The following is a 27,499-nucleotide window of genomic DNA, read 5'->3' as shown; positions in this document are numbered from 1 at the left end:
GCCTGCTATGGAGATTGGGAAGGGGTTACAGTGTGACTGCGCGATGTTGTAGCGTGGCTGAGGTAATAGATTTTCCGTATCCTGCACCTGGGATGGGGCAACCCCGGGTGTATGGACAGAATGGGGAGTGAGAGGATGGACAGCAGCTAGGGGAAAGGGACCTGAGGGTCTTGGTCGACGGCAAGCTGAACATGTGTCAGCAGTGCCCTGGCAGCCTGGAGGGCCAAGTGGGTTCTGAGGTGCATCAGGCACAGCATCGCCAGCTGGGCAAGGGAGGGGATTGTCACTCTCTGCTCTGCACAGGGGCTGCCTCGCCTTGGATATTCTGTGCAGTTTTGTGCATCACAGGAAAGACATTAGGCTATTGGAGAGCCTCCTAAGGAGGGCCACAACAATGGTGAAGGGTCCTAAAGGGAAGCCATATGAGGAGGGCTGGGGTCATTGATCTGCTCAGCCTGGAGTAAAGGAGACTTGAGGGGAGACCTCATCGAAGTCTGCAACTTCCTCATGAGGGGGGCTGGTACCACTCTCCTCTGTACTAACCAGTGAGAGGACCTGAGGGGATGGATGGCCTAAAGCTGAGTTCAAGGCATGTTTGGACAATGCTGTCAGGCACGTGGTGTGATTCTTAAAGTGTCCTAAAGTGTATAGGGCCAGAAGTTGGACTCAATGATTCTGACAGGTCCCTTCCAACTCAGTGTATTCTGTGAGTCTATAAATGTTGGGGACTGAGGGAGTGGAGGCTTCTGGTAGTGCAGTTGCTCGGTATATGGGGATAATTATGTGAGTGCAAGTGCTAGTTTGGGTGGTGTTAATGATAATGATTGGGCTCACGAGAGTGGTGAGCTGCTGTACAGGTGGTCTCTGTAAAGAGTGTCTGGAAAGTCACTGTAGTTGGGTTGCAGTGTCAGGAAACTGCCTGCTCCTTCTAAGTATGCAATGGCAGTGAAGTTACTGCTTGAGTCAGTGCTGGTGCTTATAAAGGGGGTCAGTCAAGAGCCTCACAGTTTTATTTATTTGGGAGAAGAAATAGATCTTTGCTTCTGTAAGTGTTCTGCTGTGCGTTTCAAATGTGCAGTCAAACCTCAGTCCCCTTAAATATGTTCCTCTCTCTCTCACGTGTGAGTATTTTCTATGGTTTGCCAAATCCTTTATCGTAGCATGTGTTTTTTCACCTTTTACAGCTTGGAGGCTTTCTTGTTCCTTTCTACTTGGGAACAATTTCATAAACATATCACTGGAGCTCATCTGGGTCTGTAGTTTTTAAAAAAAACAACAACCCTAAGCCTTTTCAAAATACTTCTACTCAAAATTTTCTGGCTTGTATCCAGTTTTAAGCAGGGAATTTGATTATCCATTTAGTGAAAGGGGCAGAAACAATTTAAAGAAACCCTTAGGGAGTGCTCTAGTGATCTTCAGTTTCTGAGGATAATCAGTAAAATAAATGCTCAAGTGGAAATGGAATCAATAGCAGTCAATTAATTCTGCACTGAAGAAGTGTGATGGATTCTTTTTTACACTTAACAAGTGTATCCTGCACTTGTGTATTTGGTTTGGAAACTTCAAAGGGATCTAGGAGGAGCAAAGTACCTAACTTCCTGCCTCAGTGAAGTTTTTTTCTTAATTCACTTGTTTATTTGGGTTTCTTTTAAATCTCAAGTCTTACAACAGCCATGTCTTTAGGATTTTTGGAAGTTTAATGAAAAAATATTGTACTGAATTGGAAACTGCAAAGGTTGTATATAAAATAGGATAGAAAGTTATTTTGTATACAGAAAGCTGACATGGCCTTGCTTCAGGATATGGTGAGTGTCGTGAGAAGGTACAGGACAGTGTTTCAATTGCAGTGCATCTCTCAATAGTTAGTTTCACTTAATTCCATTGATTTTACAGGCTTGCTTATGTGGCTTTTTACTGATTTTTTTTCCTGTTTACTTGTGCTCATTTTAACAGGAAAAAGTATCCAGCCTGCTGTACTTAGTCACAGAAGAAGTTTTTATCAATTTCACCTATTATTGTAAAATTCCGAATTTAAATTCAGAGAAGCAGTTTAATACAAAACCAGATTATATATACAATGTTTCTACTCATTCAGTAATAAAACATTCTATATTACATAAACTATTTTGGTTTGGAAGATTTGATTATGTGACTGCTAAAAGCGAGGAATCTTCATAAGTGCCCTTTCTTGTGACATTTTCAATTTTGTGTAATATATGCCACCAGTTCCATTGCAGAACTGTTCATTGTCAGTCGAATTCTGAGGTTGGTAGTTGTGACAGCATGCCCGGGGAATACTGCTGACATGCGTATCCCTTCAGAAAGTGCTTTTGTTCCAGCTCTGACAATGAAAACTGGTATCAGAGTTGTGGTGAAAGGGAGATATTCATCGTGCTAGGAGAACAGAAGGAGAGGGAAAGAGAGGCATGTGAACAAGTGTACTTGATTAAACAAGCATGATAAAGAAACAAAGGACTGGAAAAGGGGCAACTTCTGGTTTGATTTGCAGGAATGTAAAAGACAGCCTGTAGCAAGGGATGCAATAAATAACTGGTGATAGAGACCACTGTATCTACCCAGGTATACATTACATATATATATATTACATATATATATGTATATATACACATGTGTATATATATAAATATAGGCATGGGCCTGAGTGCTGCCCCTGGGCAGGATTGTTGTTGTCAAAAACTCAGCTTGTTTTCTTTATTTCAGAACTGTTACAAGCTTGTCACAAGTGACAAACACAAGTGAACACACTATGTTTTGTAAATTATTCATCTCTATACTTTTTTTTTTCCTTCACTTCTAGCACAAGTATTAAAAAAAAAAAACAAAAAAAAAAAACAAAAAAAGATGGAAGAGAGTAAGAAAAAGAAGAAACCAGAAGAGCAAGTGCAAGAGCCTGAATCTGATTTACCAGAAGCCTTACTAGAATATCAGTAGGTCTAATGTATTTTAACTTTCCATACAGAATATGTGAATAAAGAAAGCTGATAACAAAGACAACTTACACAATTTAGAGCCTGAGCTGATTGTTTTGAGGTTTCGAAGCTATTTCAGAAAGGTACACTTTTTAAACTGTAGCTGTAAGAAAGCAATTGAGTGGATCAGAAATTTTATGCCATTAGGCTAGAGCTTGGGAAAAAAATGTTAAAACCAAAAAACCCTGACAGTTTTTCTGTTAGTAGCAAGCTTTTGATCAGCATATGCTGAAGTTGCAAGATCACATTTGACTGTATTTTTTAGGATTCCTTGGTGTTCATGGAGGTTTGTTGTCACTAGCCAGAACCTCAAGACCTACAGTTTGCTGTCTTCCTTGGTGCACCTGAGAGCAGAGCACAAAGTGTTTTATTTTGAAAGTAAGAGATGGATAAATTAAAGATCTCTTAAAATTAAGCAGAGAAAAATAAGAGCCAAGGGGCAAATATATGAAGCAGTTACAAATCAGTCCAAGTTATTTGATTTCTAGTCTCTTGAGTAAATGATTGAAAGGAGAAAAAGTAGGCTTCATGACTTTTATCTAAGAGACAGAAATTGAAAGGGAAGTACCTCAGGAACACACAATGTCCAACAATTACCAGCGTTTAGGGAGCAAGGAGTAGTGCCTTGGTGTGGAAATGACAGGTGAAGCAAGCAAACTAAAAAGTATGCTCCTGTAGTTGTAGTGACATCTGTATGAGTTCACAGGGTTTGTGTGGGATTTTCCTGTCTCATTTTGCAGAGCACAGAGTACAATTTTCCGTAGTGAAATAGCCTAGATTTAGCTGAATCATATGACAAATGAATACAGTCTGAAAAGTCCAAAACTAACTCACCTATTTTGTGAAGGAATAAGGAAACCGTATTACTGGGCTGAGAAAAAAATGGTAGCACTTTCTCATAAATTTATTGTTATGCATATGCTAATATCCAAGCAAATGACTAATTTGTCTGGAGAGTCTTCTATTGAAATAGGTGCTTCACTGAAATTGAATATGTAGTTTCTACAGCAACAGTAGGGGAAAAAGGGAAGAAAAGTATTCTTCTTGCTGTTTTTATCTTTCTCCCACTCTCTTCCCTGTCCCTCTTGCTCTCCTTTTCTTTCTCTTCACCTCTGTAATCTGTAACTTCTCTGTAGTACTTGACTGATCAAAGGTGGATAATCATACAAGTGAATAGCTGTCACATTCCACTTCAGGATTTATGAAGTGTGTAGTATTTATTTAACTTCCATTCCTGTTTCTTATTTCCTTTTACTGAAGAATGGTCACTGTTCCTAGGGAGTTTGGTATTTTGTATTTTCATTAAAGTTCTCAGTTTCAGTATTTCTTGGGAACAGCAATCTTACAATGTACTTTTGCTGTGGCCATGACCACTGTACCCCCATATCTCTGGTCTAGTCTCTCTCTACCTAATATCCTTCTAATTAATAGAAAACCCGAAGAATACCTTGGAGCACACTGACACCAGAGGATGCAAATTTAGTAACCTGCAATTTGCATGACTCAGTGATCCAAACTTAGCAAATTAACTAGGAAATAAATTATCTTCTCTTAAAACAGCTGAAAGCAATAGAGAAGGGGAAAAACTCCCAAAACCACAAAAAAGCACCCCAAATCTGAAAACTGAAGGAAGAAGAGCTGTTAAAAGAATAAAAGACTTTGTGCTAATTTTTATTCTTGCCTCTATTTCACCACAAGATGAATGAATGCTGGGAACAGAGGTACAGAGTGCTAGAGTATATTGTTTGGAGCACAGTCTATCTTGTCCTGAAAGTGACCTGTGTAAGAGGTCAGCTAAACCTCATGCAGAATGAACAAACCAGCTCCAGCCTCTCAGGAGGCTACACAGGTCCAATATAACCAGGGAATCTGCTGCTCTGTCGGGGTATGAAATCCAGACTAACATGCAGGCCCAGATGTATGTGGGAAATAATTTCTCTGTGTGTAGTAAACATACAGTGGTATTTACCCAAATGAGTCTAGCAATATGATATGAAAAGAAACATTTTGGTAGCATTTACTTCTAATCTAACTTAAATAGCATTCCTTTCTCTAATGTTTTTGTAAGAATGTCTCTTTCTTTACTCTCTCTTCATAGCATTGCAGCAAAAGAAGCAGCAATTGCGCGGGTTTTGTTTCATCTGGAAGGATTGGAAGAAAAGATCAAAGAAAATATTAAAAAGGTAAGTGACTATGCAACAAATTTTATTTGTGGTATTCTTACTCATAGGTTCAGTTTTATTCTTTCCATTCAAATACTACATACTTTAAAATTAGTTATTGCAGTGAATTTGTTACAGTCAATGAAACTAGAGTTAGTGAGTCACTTTATGTGTTGAATGTTAAAGTGTTATCTGAATTAAATGTGACATATAGCATAAATGTCCTAAATATAACATGCTAAAAAGATGCTGCAGGAGTAGAACATGACAGAATAGGACAGAGCAGTAAGGTAAAGTGAGTTCAGTGCAGGTGCTTTCCAATGCACAAGAGATCCTTATAACCACCTACATATTTAATGGAATAACAGAATTGTTAAAGAGGGGAAAGACTTTTCAGATTATCAAGTTCAACTGTTTAACCCAGCACCATTGTATTCATCACTAAAGCAGGTCAACAAGTGCCGCATCCACGTGTCTTTTGAACACTTCCAGGGATAGTGATTCCATCACTTTCCTGGGCAACCTGTTCCAATACCTCACCGCCCTTTCAGTGAAGAGATTTTCCCTAATGTCAAATCTAAACTTGGCACAATTTCCTTTTCCTCTTGCCCTGTTACTTGTTACATAGGAGGAGAGACCAACCTCCACCTGGCTACAAAGTCATTCCAGGTGGTTGTAGAGAGAGATAAGATGCCACCTGAGCCTCCTTTTCTCCAGACGAAACATCCTCAGCTACTCCACATCAGACATGTGCTCTAGTCCTTTTATCAACTTTGTTTCCCTTCTCTGGTATTTTTCTCTGCAGCAAGCTCAGGACAGCAAGCCCCCTTTCAGTAGGTACGTTTCCTGCAAATATTCTTCAATATTTCAATGCACGAAGAATAAATGGTATAAATTTAATTTTTGTCAGTCGTATTAGCAGACCTAACCAAGCACTGGGAATTGATGAGCTTCTTTGAATCACTTCTGAAGTAATGGAATTGCACAGGTTTCTGTGAGAATCTAGTTATTGCTGCAAACTTAGTTACAATAAAAATTGAATAAAGGAGAAAGACCATCATGCTATTTGCTAGCTGTGATTTCTAGCACTGATTAATGAAAACACACTTTCTCATGGATTAAGAATTGTTTTGGGTAATTTTTAGAGCAAGGTTGTGTAACTACTGATCTCACCTTCTCACCTGAGTGACACTTTAAAGAGCTATGCATATGAGCTGTATATAAACAGCCATAATACGGCATCTGATAACTGTGAGCAGTGAACTTTGAAGATAGATATTAGAGAGTCACCTATTGAAATTAATTGAAAATGCTCAAAAAATCCTAATTCTGGATCATGTTGCAGCCTGCACTTCCTAGCAGTGAAACATTGAAACAACGCCTCTCTGTCTTTCCCGTGCTGGTGCTTGCCCTGCTTTTATAAACATCCATCTGTTTAGTTTTCTGTGGTACTTCTTTCAGTCTTGAAGCCTGGATGGTGTTTAATTTGTGGCTTGACTATCACTGGAAGTGGCAATTGCTCTTCTTTCTGCAGGCATCTGAAAGCTTTTATGATTATTGTTGGGTCTTATGTCTCTTGTGGTTATACTGCTGGATTAGAGGGCGGTTTGACTGCCTTCTTCAGAGACACAGAGCAACAGCATAAGGGATGACCCTCAGTGGGTCTCCCAGTTTGTTTGAGTGTGTTACTGACAGCCAGTGCCAGTGAAGGGCTCACACTGACAGTTTATGGAATAATGCTCTTTATAAACATAAAGTTGTGACAGATAAGTTTTGAGGATTTTCAGTGATAGTATCTCTTTGCAAAAACATATTCAAAGCAACACACAGACAAGCTCTAATCCAAAGTATTCAGTGCCCACAGAGCATGGTTCTAACCCAATAGGTGTCCCTCTATGGGGGAGAAGACAGGTTCAGCCTCATGACTGATCCCAGCGGTTTTAATGGATTTCCCAAACTTCTCCCCATTCCCAACTTACTTTTGTACTATTTCTTTATGTTTGAGGAGAGCTTGGGTGACTCTAGTCATTCATCTTCTCCTCTCTCCCCTGGCTGACAGGTGTTGTGCTGTTTGTCAGCTACAGAGTGCCATGGAGTTCCCCTCTCTGCAGAGATTTCTATGCAGCCTGGCCATGCACTCTGTTCCGCACCCTGTTCCACCCTCTGTTCTACCCCCTTTAGCAGGGGCTGTGGTTGCAGATTGTAGGGCATCATCATGGAATAGGTTTGGAGCATGCCAACTGCATTCCATTCAGACAGTAGCAGCTGCATTTTACTCTTTAATTTCCATACCACTACAACTTCTGTTAGGATGTGAATAGAACTTCCCAGTTTCTCTAATTTTACCCTCAGCTATCTTTCTACAGTTATTCCCCCAATTTGCTGCTAGTTCATGGTCTTCCAAGGACTCCATATTTTAGATTGAGCAGAGTACTTTAAGGCATGGGTGAAGTGCTATTGTTTTAATTTAATCATGTTTTGACAGTGCTTTGAGCTCCATTCTTTATTTCCTGCTTAATGTTTCTGAGGGGTTTAGAGTTAATCCTAGAAGTGAGGAATGCTTGAGACTCTTTCTGCTGCCTACTCACTGTTACTCACTACTTCTTTGCTCCTGTATGGTATCCTTTGGGAGCAAGCATACACAATCTGTATTTCAAACAATCTGAGTGTCACTAGAGAGGGTCATGGCCAAGGGTTGTGATCACAGTTGTGGAATCAGGACTTACTACTAATTTCAGCTCTGACAAGACTCTTTGCTGTGGTTGTATGTGAGTGACCTGATTCTCTCATGATTTTTCTGTATGGAGATGGTATGTTCTCATGAAGAATGTCGACATGAAGCAAATAGCTCCTACATACAAACATTGTTATTAAATTATCTACAAGCACCTTTCTTTCCAGGCAATGGAGGATTATTGGTGGGCTGTACCAAGTACAGTTGTCATTTGTCTCTCATTTCCTTCCTGTGGTCTTGAAGTTACTGAGGAAATATCTTAGCCTTGCAAATTCTCCCTTGTGCTCTAACCTTTCAGAATATGAAGAACAGGTGTTTAGCTGGGTGTTCTTGCATTTCATCTGGTACTAGGCCCGATGTTACTTTTTTTGCTTAAATTTGTCACTCTGAAAGCATTTTAATATCAGCTGTGTCTTCTTTCTTAGAATGTTGTTCTGAAGGAGGAACAGAAGGTGCTTATCAAGCACTTAGTAAGGCAAATAGAAGAAAAGGAGAAAAAAAGAGATGAGAAGGAAGTTGTAACCAGGGATGATGTGGAAGAGTCACTGAAAGCCGTTTTTCAGTTTGTGAGGGACAAAGAACAACTTCTTCAAGGTATGTTGTGTGCTGGGGAAGTGTGGTTTGCAGTTTACGCACTTGGGATTGAGTACATGTTGTTGTTGTTTTGCAATTTAGGTAGAGATTCAACTTTATTGTATAAAAATTATAAAACTATTCCTATCCCAAACTTGGCTCTCTCAGTTTAGTATGAGATTGTGGAGGGCTTGTAAATCAATCTGTCCCTTCCAAGTGATGTACAGTATTGTGCAAGTACAGAGGCTTCCTCTTTTTTGAAACTCATGAAAGTCCTAAGCACTGGCTCTACTGAAGATTAAAAATAAACAATTATTGATGGCAGGAAAAAAGACCAGTTTTGAGTGTTGAAAATTCCAGCTGCCATCCCTGCAGTTCTCTGTGGGAGACACGTGACCTTGGTTACAACATTTTGCTGAGAACAGTTGTCTCTCTTTGGAAGAATAAGACCAAGCTGTTTTCAGCAATGCTGGTGGCCCATCAGGTTGCAATGTACTGTAGTGTGGAAGAATCCCCCTTTTCCATTCCCTGTGAAAGCGCCTTTCTTAAACATTGACATTGTAAGAATTATCAGCTCAATAAATCAGTAATGAACTTGTCTTTTGACATTCTTATTTTAATAGATCTGCGCTCCCAAATTGAAGAAACAAAGAAAAAAATTGCAGAAAAGCAGCGTGAGAGAGATTATTGGTTGGAGTACAAAAATGTCGGAAGTAAAATACATGCTGAGAGGATTAGCAGTCTGGAAAAAGACATTGCGGATGTCAAATATGAACTTGAAAGAACTGAAGGTCAGTTTACAGCTGGTGTAATGCAAGTCTTTCAGGGTCTTTGCATATTGCCTGCAGGAATTAAAGGATAAAATTAATTTTAGATCACTTTTCAGTAACTTGTATCAACTTTTCTAGTAATTCGCACAAACTTTTCTAAGTGCACCTAAGATGGGCTGCATAATCCTGAAAAATATGACTCCCTTTCTTTATTTCTCTCTCTGTAAAAGTTCCTTATTAAAGAAATTAATAAAGTTTACAGAAATTATGACACTTGAAGGAACTGATAAGCTGGTCCTGTGATGGTTTCCTTATAAAATACAGGCAACCCTTTTAAAAAAAAAGTTACTGAGAAGGATAACAGTTTTTTGTAAAAATAAGTCTGCACATATTTAGGTCACCTACACAGAGGGCTCCCTTAGCAGTCATACTTGAAAATGTTGACTCTGCTGCTGTTAGTTCTCATCATCTACAAGCACTTCACATATTGAAAGCTCCTTTGACAGGAAAGTAGTATGAGCTCATTCTTGGAACAGTCTTTTCTGTGGAGCGCACTGGTTTACATGCAGGACTAGAGGGAGCTCTTTAGCCAGTGGTCTGGGCCTTTCCTCCACAGTGTGAGGTCCTGCAAAATCACTCCTAGACACACACAGACACACACTGAGAACTGTTTGAGCACTGTCACAGCAGTGGAATTCATTTGAGAGCTTATATATTGTGGTGCTGAGTGCTTTACAAAGATTTCTTTATTACTGCCTTATTTTTAAATAATTTAAATATTTTGCTGTTACATAACCCATGCTTCCAACAGGAGAAGGATGTCCTGGTTTTCTTTCTTTATGTCCCTCTCAGTATGCGTGACTGCAGCCAAGCAGCTGGTGGTAACAGGCAGTGACACTGCTCTAAGGGTCTCTGTATATTCTGTGCCAGCCATTACCAGGCATCAGCTACTGTGAATAAGAGCCAGCCAGCTATCTTTCTGTCTCTCAAAACATATTTTACCACCATTAAGATCTGCTCTGTGATTTCTGCATTTCCAGATAGCTTGTCAAATATCCATGTCTGTATTCAGGAGAGGTTGGAGTTTTTTCATTACGCATTTTCTGTGTTCTTAATTGATTTAAAACTTCACTACATAGCTGCTGAAACATGAAATGAAAAAGAAAATGGACTTTTATATAGAATGCCAGCAGGGACAGGCAGTCTGATTTCCTGCATGTCACAGGGTACAGAATGTCATGGTTTAACAAAAATTCATGGTCCAACAGAAGTGTATTTATTGAAAGTCATGTTATAGTGGTACATACATAAGTGGCCTACATAACATACTGGAAAATGATGCTGACAGTACTGGATGTTTACCATACTATTTTGCTTAACTCCCTAAAACTGAACCTAGAAAGTGTCTGGGCAGTACAGCCTTCCAGCAGAAATCTATCTTTCAATCTATCAAGCTTTCAGAGCAAGGCAGCAACAAATTTGGCTTCCTCACACCTTGAATGTGTAACAGGCTTAGAGAATAAGCATAGGTGAACAGTTTTCTGTCTCTGTGTGTACCACTGAAGGGCTTGGAACTGGCACAGTTTATGTTTTCTGGTGGTGACGTTTTAAGCAAGACAGCTGGAGAGGAGAGGAAGCAAAAGAGAGCCACACATTTAGGTGATGTGTGGGGAAAACAGTGCTGCAGTGAGAGGATAGGGAAGATAGCCTCTTTAGGAACTGTTCAGACACACAGTTTCTCCTTTTTCATTCTCCAAGTACAACTCAGGTTATTGAGCTATTTGAAATAATGGAGGAGTGAATTCATTATAGTATGGAAGTATTTCTTTTTCATTCTGCCAAGTCTAGATGGTGTAGTCCAGCTTCCACAGTGTTAAATTGATAATTAATGTGCTACTAATACACCTTTCATATTTGACTGCCTTTGACTCCACAGTGCATTCATGAGCAGATATTTGTTTACAGCTAGATCAGGAATAGGCTGTCTGCAACACAAGTGCAGTGAAAGACTGAATTTCAACCCTTTGGAACAAGTGTGCTGTGCCTTCCTTCACAGAAAATTACTATAATCTCATTCAGTCCTTTGGAAGGAGGAAATATCAAGCAGAAGTGAGCTATTTAGAAAAGCAAAAACAAAAGAACTAAAGGGAAGGATGAAATAATTAAATAGCAAGTGACTAGAACATGAAGCCAAACCTGTACAGTTCAATGTATGACACACCTTCTAAATAATGACCACAAGTAATGATAGAAGCAAATCATTGTGGCAATTGCCACATTCTCCATTTTGTCCTGCTGTCGAATTAGAACCTTAGAGCCTTAGATAAGTCAGGAAATTTATTAGGAACCTTTTAATAACTATCAGAAAAAATGTCTCGTGGATAAGGAGATCCAACATGCTTCTATGTCAAAAAATATATTTTCTAAGCAAATCTCTCATATGACTCCAGGAGCTCTGCTGTTGATAGAGACAAAATTTAATGTTAAGATGCCAATATTTTAGCAGAGAATTGCTTAGATCACTGCTCTGTTAGCAGTGAATTGCTCAGCTGTTGCATTTCTGAACAGAAATGTGTAAGCCACTTCCAATTTCTAGTTTTGTAGTTAACACTACTGTTCTTTAGGTTTAGAAGGACAATTTCTTTGGAAAAGGATATTTGAATCCTTTTCTGTGGAGCATCTGTGCAGGTGACACTCGCTGATAAGTTTGCAGTTTAGTAATGACATGTCAGTTATCTATCTGCAGGCAGGAAAAAAATTATGGCAAATAATGATTTCTGATTTCCCTGTTTTTTTTTGTTTTGAAGAATATTATAGAGAAGCTTTGAAAGTTGTGAGAGAAGAAAATCAGAAACTGTTTGACAGGCACATGAAATTACTCAGTGAAAAAGCTCTTAAGGTATTCTTTTTGCTTTTTTTAAAAACTGCTAACTGCGTTACAGTTGGGATACAGGTACTCTGCATTATTATTATTTTAACTCATATTAAGACTTCAAACTTTTCTAATAAATTGAGAGTAAAATAATCTGCAAATCCTGGTACATATGGTTTTGGTTATTGCTATACATCTATCTTTTTTTTTTCTTTCCACCAGAATAACAATGGGTAGGTGTGAGGGCATTTTACAAACAAGGCACAGGAAACTGGGGTGCCATGCACTGACAAGGCTTGTTTGAGAATATGTTGCTTTTGCCATGGCCTTGATTTTGACATTTACACAGACTTCAAAAAGCAGTAACATACAAAGAGATTGCATGAAAATATACATCAGTTAGAAAAAAAAAAAAAAGGTTTTACTGTACTTGCAAAGAACAACAAATTTTAAATGCCACAATAGTGCAATCTCAGGAAAATGTGGGTTTATTGATTCTGTATGATTTTGTCATCTCTGCCAGCTCTGATTTGAAAACACGGTTTACAAATAGCTCTAGTGACAACTTCTTACTTTCACAAAATGCAAAGCATACTTCAGTACAAACCACTAGGCCCGTTAGGTGTTTAAATTCCCTGAATTCAGTGCTGGAATTTCCAATCATGTGAGAACATAATCCAGAGGACTGTGTTTATGGTGATCTATAGGGGCATCTTCCCCCCCCTCCTTCTTTCTTTCCACTTTACTGACATCAATAATTAAATTGTAGTCTTGGGTCATTAGCACAGACCTCTGTGTGCTTAGGTCACTTGTAGAGCAGTACTGCCTCATTTGGGATTTTTACTTGGAGTTCTTACTAGCTGAAGGTTTGATTTTTCTGAAAGCAGTAAGACTTGAGCAGTACTGGAGCATAGAAGAATTTGTTAGGCAAAAAGGGAAATTCCTATTTTAATATGGGAAATCAAAAAATAATGGTACATTGCTTGACATATAATCTGCTCTAGGCAGGATGATAGAGGAGAAACATCTGGCCTTGTGAGCTAAATCCCCTTGTAATCCCTCTGGGGATGCTACAGTCTGTTGTGTAGGTGTGTCTTAATTATTTCCTGCTAAAGAGCAGACAGTTCTCCTTTATAGTGTGCAGGACTGTCAAAGTGTTGCTCTCCAATGAGATTATCTTAAATTGTGTTTTCTCAGAATGCTGTGGGATACTTAGACAAAAACTGTCGCAGAGAGATTGAAGAGAATGAGTGGCTAAAAGAAGAGGTAAGAGGATCACTTGCCTGCAGTTTATCGTGGCAGTTTATGTGTGAAATACTGTGGCCTATGGTCATTACAGTTTCCAGTCACGGGCCTCAGGAGACTTCTGTTGGCAAAGGAGAGCAATTTTCCAGTAATTAATCTGTAATCCTGAGCAGAAAGCAGTGCAATGTGGTGAATAAAGGTAAGAGGTGAACATCTGCTTTCACAAATGGAGGACCCCCTTTCCTGCCCAAGCTGTTACATGAAAGACTACTGTGCTCCATACAATTAAGGATTTTTATCTGTGGAGGTTGGGATGCTATAAAGGATCAACCAGGTAAGTAGCTGAAGAGGGGAGGTTTGAACTGCATTAAAGTTCTAGTGCTGCTGTATTGAAAGAAAATGGATAGGGATGCTGGAAACCTGTTCTGAGAAATGGCTTGAGACGACATTAAATGGAAGGTCATAAAGAAACCATGGGGACTCTACACTCAAGAGAGGAAAATCAAAATCATATATGGTTGTAATTAATTGCTTGATAGCTTTTGTACTGACCTTTAATGACAACTTAGAACTATATATTAGATAGCTGGAATTTTCTTGACAAGAAAAAGTTTTTTTTGTGCCAGATTTAGGAAACTAATTTTTTCCATAGTGAAAGTTTGATTTTCATTATTCCAGTCAATATAGGTTCTTTGTTTCAATCAAATCTGAGCATGAGATTGGTGGGTGAAATGCCTTTCCTCACTTTTACAGCCTCACAGTTGAGAACTGAGCAAAACTTTTTGGAAAGTTAATAAATGTACTTCTTATTTTTCCATGCCACATCAACAAACCTGGCAGAGGTTCTTCATTTTAGTTACTAATTTAAGGTACTTGCCAGTATGCAGGGACACAGCTTTCCTTTTTCCCCTTAATGAGCTCTGAGCATGCATCTTTAACTTTCCAGGGAGGGTGTCCAAACCACAGCTTCTGAAGCAATGAGGGTTGGGAAAAGAAATGGGAAAAATTAATGTTTTATTCTGTATAAACAAACAGGAGCTCAAATCTACACATCCTGAATGAGTATGAATCTACACGTCACTGAATGAGTATGAATTCTCTTCCCTTCTCCCTGTCTCACTGAACACTTACAGTTTTTACACACATTAGCAGGGCCAACAAGAGAGCACTTTGGAGTACTCTTATGTCCTGACAGGCCCTCACCTCGGAGCTGAGGGATTTGGATTTCTTTCCTCTCAAGTAGAAGTTTCCTATGTTATGAGTTACTTTCCTATGTTGCTGCTTTCCTATGTTATGAACTACTGCTTTTAATTTTGGGGGAAAACAAAACTATTATCACTAACTTCTCTAGTCCTCTGAATTCACCATTCATTTTCTCTGCTTTTCTTACGTGGATGAAATATTTTCTCTCAGACTAATGTTTATATGTAGCTGACAGACTGTTTTTCAGTATTTCCTTTGGGGTGATAAAACAAATTTTAGTTTTGTCTCAGCTCTTTTTATTTTTTTAATTTATTTAAGTTTGGCCACTGAACTCAAAAGTGACTTACCAAAATAGCTCTAGATTAGTTACCTCCAAAATTAAAACAGATTTGGAGACTTCAGTCACATTTTTCCGTGGTTACTGTGTCACACCAAGACGGTGCAAAGCTGCATCACCTCACTGTGCCAAGCCACATCCTGTTACTGGTTAATTTCCAGTCATTTTCACCTTTTTAATCCTTGGGAGAAGTTGGAACTAGTTTTAACTGCAAATTTGGATGATTATAGCTGGGTTAATTTGGTTGTGATGAGAATGGATGCTTTCAGGTCGCTTAGTACTTCTCTTGAACATGTGCATATGGCTCAGCTTCCTGGGAAGATCTTTCCCATAGTACATTCCCCTCCCCAGTGAAGGGGTAAGAACTTGTTGGTACTTATGCAAAAGTAGGAGGAATTGTGGGAACTGAATAACCAGCATCCTTTGGTCAGTATATCTCCACAGTGATAATGGGCAATTACCAGTCTGAAAGCAAATAGTACCTGGGGCTTAGCCAATGTCACAGAACCGTAGAACATCCTTGGGCTGGAAGGGGCCTACAGGGATCACTGAGTCCAACTCCTGGTCCTGAAAAGCCCCACTGAGAGCGTTGTCCAAATGCTCCTTGAGCTCTGTCAGCCTTGGGGCTGTGACCCAGGGGAGCCTGTTCCAGAGCCCCACCACCATCCTCTGAGGGAAGAAATATTGTGGTAACTTGGACTGAAAACTTGATTGATTTTTGGGTAAGAAGGTTTCATGTATAGGAAGGAATTAGGAAAACAACACTTGCTGAGTAAGACCTTGACTTTACCTCTGCAAAGGAGCTTTTCCTCTCTCAAAGCTCTGACGTGAAAGCAAAAAAGAAAAATCCAGAGCTCCTGTCTAGCAGACCTGTTTGACTATACAGGAAGGTTTTGCTGTCAGGGTTGCATAGCCCAAATGTGTGGCTGTGATTGACACACGTGTGCTGTGACAGTAAAAGGGTTCTAATAGAGGTGTGAAAGAACCAGCGAGTCCCTCCTTTTGTCTGAAGATGTGTCGCTATGTTTCCCCACCAAATGTGCAATCTTGCTGACACAGCTGCATTTTTCCTGGATGTGTGCTAGTAAGGTAGTTGCTATCAAAGCTTTCCAAAATTCTAAGACTTTCTTTTATTCTTTTTTTAATTCTCAAAAGGTTAAGATCTACCGAAAGGAGGAAAGGGATTTGAAAGCTTCTGTCCAGCTCCTGGAAGAAGAAAATACCAGTTTAGTGGCAAAATTGATTGATATCAAACTTCAGCATTTAAGAGAATCAGGGTAAAATAATGCTTTAATGGATTCAAAAGTGTTTTGGTTTTTGGTTTGGTTTTTTTGTTGTAGATTTTTTTTGGGGGGGGATGGGTGGATTTTGTTGTTGTTGTTGTTGTTTTTGTTTTTTTTGTTTGCTTGTTTTTTTTAAGATAATGCTCCTGTGTGCCTCTAGAGCTTTTTGGCTCTCCCACATCAAAGCTAAGGTAGCTTCCTAGTTGAGGAAACAGGATTTGAGTGAGTATACATGCGAGCAGTATCTCTGAAAGATGACAATAAGATTGTGACTCCTCAAGTACTGAATTTCAGGGAAGAAACTGGGTCCTTAATTAATCTACTAAGACCTAACACTGCTCACTTTATATCACTTAGGCTTGGAAATAATTTCTTTGTGTTGCGATTAGATGGTCTCAGACCCAGCTTTTCAGACTAAGTGCTGAATAATTGATTTTTTCTTTACTGTTTGCAAAATGTTTAGGGATGAGAAGATTAATTTGCAAATATATAGGGGGTTTGCAGTCTTGAGTGAAACAAATGACCTGACACTGGGAGAGGAAGAGATCTTGGGAAATGTCTGTCTGCAGAGGTGTCTGTAGTATTAGCTTTTTTTTGTGTTGAAATCATTTAACTTTTTCCCTGGAGAAAGATTAATTTAGCTACAAAATGTCAACACTAATGGTATCAAAAGCACAATGCAACAATGTGAGAGATCCATCTTCAGTTTCCAGTCCCAGCTCAGTGATTTTAGTCATATTGCACAAAAAGTTCTAGTCTTAAGAAGTGACCATTTTTCTCTCCTTTCCAAACTTTGGATTTCTTTGAAGTGAGAGCTGCCAGCTGTGGTCTGAATCTTGGACTGACTGGAGACTATAACATTTGTTTTCTTTTAGTCTCATGGACATAGTTGAACTAAGGCACTAAGAATAAAAAGAGCAGCTTAATAGCCACTAAGCTACCTGGCTGTCTCCATTGCATTTTTGAACCATTGCGCTATTCTGCCTTTGTGGTTAAGCAGCAGTGGCTCTCGGAAAGGGTGGCCTCCCCCTCACCCCAAATCATTGCACAGGACTCTTCAGAGAGAAAATTCAGACCCCTATTATGGGTTTCACTTTATATTCACTTTTTGCTCCATAGGCATTTGTTTCATACAAAGGGAGCTGGCTTGCAAGAACTTCCTAAGGATGAAATGAAAAGAGAAAACAGAGAATATGCAGGTAATGCAAATGTCAGCAGCTTATAAGAAATGCTAAGTTACTGAACATTTAACAAACCTTTTATGTCTGAAACTTTTTATTTAAACTACCTGTTTGACATGGAGAACGCCTTATTTCCCTCTTGATTGCAGCCACCACAGCCATGATAGATCATAATTTGCATAAGGAGACAAAATTATAATCTATCTGTGATACAGTTTTTAAATTTAAATTGGTTTTAGATTGTGGAATATGATTACTCATCTAGAGCTACCCTGGAATACAGTTTATAGGATTGGCCATCTTTTATGAAGATATGAATCATATCTTAATCAGTTCTTTACTGATCCATATCATAACTTCATTATAACTTGTCCCTGAGAGGACACTCTTAAACTCCATGTAGGCTTTCACTTTAAGTGTACATGCACTTTGCAGTCATTCATTATAGTAAAATTATAACTAAATCCCTAGCAAGAGCAGATGAAGCTACGTGGAGCTCAACCTGAGCTGAAAATTTTGGTAAGCAGTACTGAATTTTGGGCTGAATCTCCATCCTTTCTGGTAGGTGTGGCCAGGGAAAGGATATACCATTAGGCAAGGAGCATGAGCCTGTGCTTAGCTGTTTAGGACAGTCTCTGTGGATTCCTAAGTATCACAAATTTTATTTTACATCTTTGTGTGAGCAGAAGAAAGAGGATGGAAAAAAGTAGAAGATGATTCTAACATATCTCTCTAATTAAAGAGATACATTAGAAAAATGGAAGTCATACAGTTATAGATACATGAAGAAATTTGTTGGAAGTTCTGATCAGTCCTAGCCATAGCTGGGCCTTTTGAAATCATCAGGCACCAGCAAACATGTTGACAAAGACTTCTGTATTAACCACGTTTACTTTGAACACCTTTGCTAGACTTTTTGCAGTAGTTACCTGGAGGAGAAGGCTTTGTTCCAGTAAGGTGGGTCACAGTCACAGGCAAACCTGTAACTTGTCAGTCCGTGTCCAAAATCCTCTATCATCTTGGGAATGAGTCAACTACAGATGTGATCTCTTTAGGGGAGTTATAAGTAGACTGTGTTTCAGGAACTTGTAGTTATGTACCTATAGATACACAAACATGGGTATAGAAGAAGTTAATACTTGGTTTTGCTGCCTCTCTTATTCTTTTTAACTATTCAGGGCTCCACAGGATTTAAGTTAAATGGATAAAAGCTCATTTTTTTTTTCCCTGCCCCCTCCTACAGATCCATTAGTTCTAACTTCCAATCAATTTCAGTCCCTGGGTCTTGATCAGAAATTGTGAACAAAAAACACATAAAGAACCCCGATGTAAATGAACATTTGGCTTGAATTGCCAATTAAAAATGCTACCAAGCTGTTCTTTGCATCGCAGGGGCTAAGCCATATTAAAGATTGCAGGCAATGCTCATATCAGGTACTGATTCTGACTTCCATAAGGCTTAACTATTACATACAATTCCTTTTTCTTCTCCTTAAAAAGCAAAGACAGATGGAAAGAGCCTCAGAAGTGCCTTTCCAAAGATTCGGTCTAAAACAGATTATAAGAAGCCTCCAGACAGTGATGAAAAATTGTGGAAAAAATTCTTCACTCCAACCTTGGACAGCTTGTTGTATGAAGATGAAGAAGAGTTCCAGGTATGAGTCAGAGTTATCAAGTCTTCCACTGACACAAACATCTTTCAGTGTGGAGCATGAGCTACTGTCAGGACCCTTCTATTTCCAGTGATTATTGCATCCAATGTCCTTTACCTGCTGGGCAATTCAGATGGACTGTAGTCTTATGGTTCTGTTTGGGACAGTTCAGTCCATGCCCTTCAGATGCTGGGCCAAATGAACACAGGTTCTGTGTCCTACGGACCAGACTCACAGGGAAGTTTTGGATGCCTTCAGGCATCTCTGATTACCATGAGGCATGTGTTGTGGCAATTGAATGATGTCCTAGTAATCATCCCATGCAGTGTCAGGATGAAATTCCCCTAGAAAGAATTCTGAATGTTGCTAATGAGAGATTACTTGGCTTGGATGGCAGTGAACAGGTCCTATAGAATCTGTGGTGCACAGTAGCATTAAAGGATCAATATTCCTTCAACAGAAAGCCAAGATCAAGGTGTTCCAGGGTGCAAACTACGGGGTTGAGGAAACAGTGCACATTGGTCTTTCCTGTAGCTGATGGACTCTAACCCAGCAGAAAAGCTTTCCTTTTCTTTCTCCCCCTGAATTAGTTTCTGTTGGGTTGGTCAACCGAGTAGACTCAGAGGTTTGGAGAAGACCAGAGCCAGTGCAGATGTGGCAGAAGCACATGGCTGGGCTTGGACCTCTTTTTGGAAGGAGCGAGCTGTTGCATTAGTTTAATTCTTCTCCAGAACCGAATTTGAGATTCGAATTTGGTTTATAGACAAGGTGTAACTGGTGAAAACACAGAGAAGAGGGCAGCAGGGCTGTAGCCTCCTAAAATGAGTTGGCTTGCAAAAGAAGTCCATTATTACTGACATTATCAAACACAGCCCCAGAGCAGCACCTCTACAGTTGCTTTAAAAGTAAAAGTTGCTGGTTTGGGTTTGGTTGTTTTTTTGGTTTTTTTTTATGAACGGTTGCTTTTCTGTGAAATTGTAAAGGAACTATATTCTTTCTTCTTAAGGCATACTCAAAACTGGGACCTCTGAAGAGAAAGCTGCTCGTGGTTGGAAAAGCTGTGCCTACTTGTAAGGAAACAGAAGAAATGCCAAGCAGGAGCCACAGAGAAGAGGACACTGTTGGTAAATCAGACGGGCATATCACAGCTAAGATGATCAAGGCCTTATTTAAGGAAAATGTTGATGAAAACTAGATAAGCTGTGCTGTTTACACAGAAATGTAACATTCTCAGTTCATTAAACATTTGATCTCTTCTGTGCAGCATGGGGCTTTGAGGAAACTATTTTAGAGTACCAGAATCATGATTATAAGTTTCATGAGGTATGTCTGTGTGCAGAGGCTAATTGAAAGGTTCCTTTCCTTACCACTGAGAGAGGTCTTGTGCACTCTTTGGGGTATTCAGTCCACATAGCAGCACATACATCTACTAAAAGGTCCAAGCGAATATTTAGTTTGTGTGGTCTCCACTTGCAGATGTGGAATTCCTTCTTGATCAGACAGTGAATGGATAAATGCAGGCTGCCATAAAACACAGAACTTAGAAATACATAATGCTGTGCTAAAGCAGAATTAACTTTTGCAAGCATAATTCAACTATTGGTATAAATTGAGTGTCTGAATGCTTTTTTATCTGTCTCCACAAGACCCCTACTTAAATACACTAAAATGAACAAAAATTAATTTAAAACCAATTTAAAATCACTATAAAAATTTCTAAGGTCTGAAATATTTTGTTTGTTTAGAATTGGCCAACTATATTGTGTAAGCCCTTGTCCTTGGTTTGTAGCTGGTCTCTTTGAACATTTATCTCAGTGCATTGATGCAGTGGGGGCGTTCCCTCTGGACACCCTCTCAGCAGCACACAACAGGTCATTCCCACAGGTAGGCTCTGACCCATGCATTTCCTCATTAGAAACTTGTGACAACATTTAATAATCTGATTTAAACCCTTGACAGGATAATCAGCTGTTTGGAATAAAGCATTTTAAAAAAAACTACATTTTAAACAACCTGTATCTCTGTGCAATATCTATCTCAGTGTATCTGTACTTCAGTGCAAACACTTTTGGTTTTCCAAGCATGCTCAGCTGTTCCTGGCCAGCAGGTGTCTCCTTGGGCTGCAGGTGAGTCCCACTGGTCTCTGGGCTCCACTGCCCAAGCTCCTCCGAGGCTGGGATCATCAGCAGACAGGTAAAGGTGGCAGACTCCGGGTAAAGGCAGACTCCACCTCACACTGACTCTCACTTCTCTGCCACGTGGTGAACAGTAAAGCGAGTTTGGACGTGCCCTGCAGTAACACAGTGGAGTGATTGTGAAGGCTGAGGTAATTCCTATCCCACTAGTGTCCATGGAATGGGGATCTGCACTTGGGCTGTGTGTGCAGCCCTAGACACCTCCCCTCGGCTCCCCTGCCTTGCTTTGAGTGCAGAGCAAGCCCCATGAAATGGCTGACTTGAAAGAGAGATTAGTTCTGCTCAGTGATTAGTTTAGCTTCTCCTTTAGATGCAGAATTACAATGTGGCTTATGCTGAATGGCATTTCTGTTAAAGAAAGGCCTCTCCTTCTTCCCACCACTGCCCAGAGGGGATTTACATTTTCTAGTGCTGTAAATGTAGGGCCCATCTCTAGGCTTCTCTTGGCTTACACCCATAATGCATAACACCATGTGCAAGACATATGGCAGGCCATCAACCTGCGCCTTGGAAAAAAAGAACCCTTTCCTCTTCCAGTCAGTTCAGCCTTTTCCCATAACACCCAGTGTGGGTGAGAGGGAGTTAAAAAGAAATCCCAAACATGCTAATTAGCGTACAAGCCACGGGCAGCATGCACAAGCCAGAAGCAACAGCCTTTAGCAAAACATATTTAGTGAAGTGTCCCAAATCCCCTTGATTTCTACAGGATTAACATTAAGGCCACTGCGGGGCTTTCATATGGAGAAAGCTGGGTCTTCAGCCCAAGGCATCTGGATTTGATAAATTTGTTACTAGCAAAATCTCTGAGAAATGAGCAGCATGTTGTAAAACAGGGGGCTGATCAGTGACTTTCTGGCATCACAGCCAGTACTTCCAAGCCCCACTTGGAGTTCACTACTCCAGTTAGGACCAAACTTATGGGAGTCATCCTTGTATTCCCAGTATTATGAAATATTTTTTCTGTACTGTGTTACTGTTGCACAAGACAACTCTAGGATGCAAGCAAGGGTCCTGGTGTCTCCACAACTACAATCCGGTCTAAGCTTCAGCTGAGCTGGAGTTACATGTTAAACTAGAATAAAGCTCAAAGAAATCTGCAGTTTCAACAGGAAGAAAAAGCCCAACAAGTACTCCTTGGAATTCAAAATTAAAGAAATACAAGCATCACTCATGTAGCATGGAAATAAAAACTATTTTAATAGAATTGAGGTCCATGAGCTGGAAGTGAGAAACATCAATCCATGGAATGTCTAAAAAGCATAATGGGGAGAGGTGTGCTAAGAGCCTCTATCCACTTCAGTGATGAAAGGAGCTGCTTACCTCAGCACTGTGCTAGCTTGAGCCCTCTCTGAGCAACTAGCTTGTTGTACTGCTTTATAGTCTGGCTGTGCTGGTCTGATTTCCCCCAGCCTGAGCTGCAGGGAGTGTGGGTGATTTCACTTCTGGTCTGGTTTTTATGAGGTTTGCAGCCTCTGCTGCAGCGACGTTATATAACAAGGCAATCTTTCCACAGGTTCAGACCTGCATGTTTTGGGAAAGGAGGGTTAAGAGACTTGTTCCGCAGCATTTGTTCTTGTTTGGCTGCTTTCTGAGAGAGAAGTTATTAGACGCTCTGCTTCTGTGGACTAAAAGGAGTTTGCCAGAATAAGGTCAAGGCAGAAGGTAATGGACTGAAAAGTTACACTAGAGTGACAAGCACAGAACAGAGAATCTATTGGTGTTAGCGTCTTTAGCCACTGATGTTTTGCAGCTGGATGTTCCTCCAAAAAAATGCTTTTCCTTGGATTTTTGAGTCAACTGTGAAAGTAAGGATGTTTTTTGCAATACTACATTTCGGAGCTCGTGTTCTGCAGTCTCTCACAAACACCCTCTTATTTTAGGACACAACATGGCAACAAGAGGCCAACAACTGTTCCCATTTGTTGACAACTGAGCATTGAGCCATGCTGAAAACTAGGATTTAACATGATGCTGGATCTTTGCTCGCTTAGTGATTAAAGTAAAACAAGAAGCTAAAATTGTATTAAATACTGCTTTTCTAAAAAACTCCAGTACTTGGGCAATTGTTGTAGCTGGCATAGGGAAATTCAGTAGTTACTGCCAAGAACAAAGCGGAGATCCATGCTATGAAAGTAAACCCAAGACCCCAGTGCTCCTTGTGTACCGCAGCTGCCGGATATCCAAAGCACTGTGCTTGCATACAACACATTCTCTGTAGCCATTATCACCTCACATAGAAATTTAAGCAAGTTGGCTCTTTGTTCCAAGGCTTTTTGATCTTTGCTTCAGGAAATTTCATCATCAGAGAAGCAAGAAAATAATTAAATGTGTTTTACTCACTCCTAGACTGATCTATTACCTTAGGGAGGCCATCTCTCATCATATTACTCAACCTTCAGGTACAAAAAGGTGCTGAGTAGGTGGCAGCAATGTTACACCTTCAGGGAATCTGCCCAAGGTTTTCTCCTCCTCACTCATTCTCCTGATCCAGCCAGGATGCAGCTGCACAATCAGCTAAGTCCCTCTGCTCTCCAGTTTGAACTTGGAAAACAGCAGCATCTCACAGATTTTTCTTGTTGGGCAAACTCAGTTGAAAGACGTCAAGCTTGTTTCTGCTCTCTCCACTGTCGTGTTACAGCTCCAAAGGTCAAGTCAAGAGATTGACAACAGGCCAAGGAGCAAACTCTTGTTCAGTTTACATATGCTGCCATTAGCACTGCTCCTTTGTCTGTATTCAGCACATTTTTTCACTGCCCCTCACATTATCTTGTCAATCTTCTGCTCCCATCAGCATTTACTATCGTTTCCAGTGTTTTTAGCACTTAATTCTCATCTCTCTGCCACAATCTTTATCTCAATTATGTCATGGCCTTTAAGTTGCAATTCATTTATGTTGCTACAAAATTTGTGTCAGGCTCTGGAAATGGGCACTTTTTGTCTAATGAAAGATGCAGGGTTTGACCCTGTCCCTTTTTCTTGCTGAAGGGCTGTTTGGCAGCTGGGAACGTCTGTGACTTATTCTGGCAGTTGGCTGAATGGAACCTCTGATGTCAAAAAGTCACGCGAAGACAGACTTTAAACATGTCCTGAGGTACCAGCTCAGTTTAGTTTGTGACTTTGAAACAAAGAAGAGAAGCAGCTAAGGAATTTAGATCTGCCTTGATATGAGGACTCCATATTTATGCTGTTGAAGAACTCAGTTAGGAGCTGTTCAAATTCTTGTTCTGGCAAAAGTAATTGTCTCAAGAGGTAAATCCAGTTGTTTTCATTATATAATTCCCTGATTAAAAAAAAAAAAAAATGGTGATTATTCTGACATACCGGTTCCCTACACAAAGCTTCAAGAGGAACCACATCCCTCTAACAAAGCACTCCACCGTCCTCTGCTTGCTAAGGCAGTCAGCCTCTCTACACAGTTTGCTCCTGTAGATTAATCAGCCTTTCAACTCAATTCTGAAGAGAACAAGGTTTTCACTACCCCCTATTATTGAAAAGTGCCAGTAATTAAAAAACAAAATACGTCTGTGTGCTGTGCTTTTTAAATTAAACTGAGTGTTATTTTGGTGATACTGAAAGCAAACACTTACTGGGAACAAAGCAAATGAGAAAACACTACTCAGGAAAATTCTCAAGCCAGTTTGTCTCTGAAGAGTAAACCAAAGAGCAAGGGTTTTTAGCAAAGCCTTCAGCAAGAGGGCCTAATCTGCACAGCAGCTGTTTCAAGGAACACAGAGCAACAACGAGTGAGCAGTAATGGGTAACAGGAGTTTAGCACCCCTGCAGAAGACATGGGCTTGGGTGTTCACAATTCTTTGGTGCTTTCAGGATTTGCAGCCTCAAGTCCACAGCCACACAAAGAGTCCAAGGGATCAAAGAGACCTAGGAACACATCTATCCTCAGCCAAAAGCCTCAAGTCAGACTCTCCAGAGAGCACCAGAGACCTAAGAAGGTTAGCATCTGTTTTATCATAACCCAGCTCATCAGGCTCTGGAGGAGGATGAAGGGTCTACCTTCTTCCTTCACACAAGGTCTGAACAATCTGTACCCTGGTACTTACTGAGGTAGATAACAGGTCACAGATGTGCACCTTTTTTCCAGCTGGCCCCCAACTCAAACAACTCACCTTTTTTATATTCTGACCACAAACAAACTGACCCACACTGAAAGCCCCAGTGGTAGGAAAGCAAAATTTTAGTAAATGTGTATGAAACTGCTGAGATCTGGGTATGTGTATTACATACTCTGTAATAGGTTCAGGGTTCTTTGAATTCATGCTTTGAGAAAGAAACTTTAAATCTACTGACCTGTACTGCTCAGTTTATGATACCCTGGCCTCCAGGACAAGCCTCAGGTTGTTGTGAGGAGGAAAATTCCACTTCTATCAACTCTTCCTGTGTCTAATTACAGAAGGTGGTCTCAGCAAACTGTTCATAGCTTTTCCAGCACTACCTTCTGCTGTAAGATTAGGGAAGATAATAACAATTTTTGGGGACATATTTATGCTTCTTGCTCAGTTATGAACAGTACAAGTTTATTGCCATGAATCGTTTGAAAAACTAGAAGGTGGTGAAATATCACGTTAGGTCAGGAAGGAGGAGACACCTTGTCACTGAGGTGTCCACTGAGGCTGTCCACGATGCCAGCCCAGGAAAGAGGCTGCATGGATCATGTCAGCCACAGGTTCAGAGTGCTGCACTGCCTGCAATACAATATGCACATATGAAATACATTTGGTATTTTATTAAGTAAACAACGCAATTATCAGTGCACATTTTAAGCAGCAAAAAGAAAAGAAGCACCTCAGACTTTCATACCGTAACAAAAGTTCTGTGGAAGCTGCATTTTATTTGAAAATCCACCCATTTTTGCTAACATACATTTTAATATTTTAAACAAAAATAGAATCTGCAGAGACAATGCAGCAAGTATGCTTAATTCATGTACAGAATTGCTTTCGTATCATTGACTATCCTTCTGAAGGCCCCACTGCACCCAAAAGTTATGGTATATTTACACAAAGCACCGATCAACAGTGCTACTTTAATTCCTCGTGAACTAAATACCCACTAGACATATGTAAGGAAGCTACTTCCCCTTTTTTACTTTTAAAAGGTACATGATCATGAACGAGCCCAATGAAAAGGCTTTCCCCCCCAACACACAACACCTCAATTTATTTTTTTTTACAGAAAAGAAGGAAAGTCTTAAAAATGAAAGCAATTCCTCACATTCATCTTGGAAAGGCCTTATAATGTCAAATGTAAAAATAATGACATGCCAAGCACGAAGCAATAAAGTTCCTTCCCAATGCACTAATGCTGAATTAAAAATGTAGTGCTTCTTCTAGTCAGTTAACTGTTCCCTTGCAAAATCCTAGGCACAGAATTGACTATAAGGATTAATGTGTTTTACAGCTCTTCCCTAATTCCCATATATACTGAGAATTCATTAGATTCAGACCTTTAAAATATTTAGTGCTCTGTATGTCAGCTGAAAAGCATTCTGAATCAGATTCATTCTTTGTGGATAAAAATCAGACATACTGTATACATCCATACTCATTTTCATAAGGAGGTTTTTTTTGATACAATATTAATGTTAAATTGATAATCATAAATAAATACAAACAATAATACATAAGGAATGTCTACTGCAAACTGAATATATAATTTTTAAAAAAAGTTAATTTCCATTACTGCTGTGCCTACATTTGTGAGGACTGAAAAGGTAACTGCAGAATTAAGAGTTAGGATTCGACCCTCCCCTGCCCAGAGTCTTGTTTTGAGTTACGGTAAAGGACACATCTCCCATCCAGACAGCATTTCCAAACACCAATATCAATTTCCAGAATAAAGGCTTCTCTTCGTGTGTTACCAATTAAGGATATTATTAGAAGCTGAGAGTATTGACGTGTTAGTCACCAGGATAAAAATAGATCTTGGTCTTAATTCATGGCAATTCTTGGCTTTGTGTTGTGTACTGATGTCTTACGGAGGTGTCCCAGCTTCCTTCGTTGGTCTTCATCATTTCACCGCATCACTTAATGGAAGAGGAGAGTTTGAGGGACTGAAGTTCATTTTTTTCCTGGAAGTGGGAGTTTACTGCTGAGCACATCTTTTTGGAAATGTTCCTTTCTCTTCCATCTAACACAGTTACATAAACTGAATCTGGAAAAATGAAAAAACCCCAGGGTTAACATGCAACAGAAGTAGGACTTCACTCTAAATCTTTTTTCTTCAAAACTTTCCATTCTTCTGATGCCCAAGCTACCCCATGATCTGAAGTTTTGAACAGAAATAAA

The 27,499-nt window shown here is 39.8% G+C and overlaps 2 protein-coding genes across 11 annotated transcripts in view; one reads left to right on the top strand and one right to left on the bottom strand.

Moving 5' to 3' along the window:
• The first annotated feature begins 2,818 nt into the window (after positions 1 to 2,818).
• On the top strand, positions 2,819 to 26,821 carry CCDC83 (coiled-coil domain containing 83). The gene is made up of 10 exons (XM_038127197.1): positions 2,819 to 2,948; positions 5,089 to 5,173; positions 8,312 to 8,480; positions 9,083 to 9,250; positions 12,037 to 12,128; positions 13,299 to 13,367; positions 16,042 to 16,163; positions 17,289 to 17,368; positions 18,851 to 19,005; positions 20,009 to 26,821. The coding sequence occupies exons 1-10, from the start codon at positions 2,863 to 2,865 to the stop codon at positions 20,195 to 20,197; spliced, it is 1,215 nt and encodes a 404-aa protein (XP_037983125.1). The 5' UTR covers positions 2,819 to 2,862; the 3' UTR covers positions 20,198 to 26,821.
• PICALM (phosphatidylinositol binding clathrin assembly protein) overlaps positions 26,019 to 27,499 on the bottom strand; it is a 65,958-nt gene continuing 64,477 nt past the window's right edge. For 8 of the 10 annotated variants that reach the window (XM_038127094.1, XM_038127103.1, XM_038127112.1 and 5 more), the window contains one exon: positions 26,019 to 27,365. Coding sequence is in view for 3 of the 10 variants with exons in the window: in XM_038127123.1 (XP_037983051.1) it covers positions 27,351 to 27,365 (15 nt within the window). In the remaining 7 variants the exon portion in view is untranslated. The remainder of the gene's footprint in view (positions 27,366 to 27,499) is intronic. The other 2 variants (XM_038127132.1, XM_038127175.1) reach the window with 1 other exon arrangement.

This window comes from Motacilla alba, chromosome 1 (genome assembly GCF_015832195.1).
Source record: "Motacilla alba alba isolate MOTALB_02 chromosome 1, Motacilla_alba_V1.0_pri, whole genome shotgun sequence".
NCBI lineage: Eukaryota > Metazoa > Chordata > Aves > Passeriformes > Motacillidae > Motacilla > Motacilla alba.
Note: the sequence above shows the minus strand (reverse complement) of the source record. Positions and strands in the feature narration are given on the sequence as shown.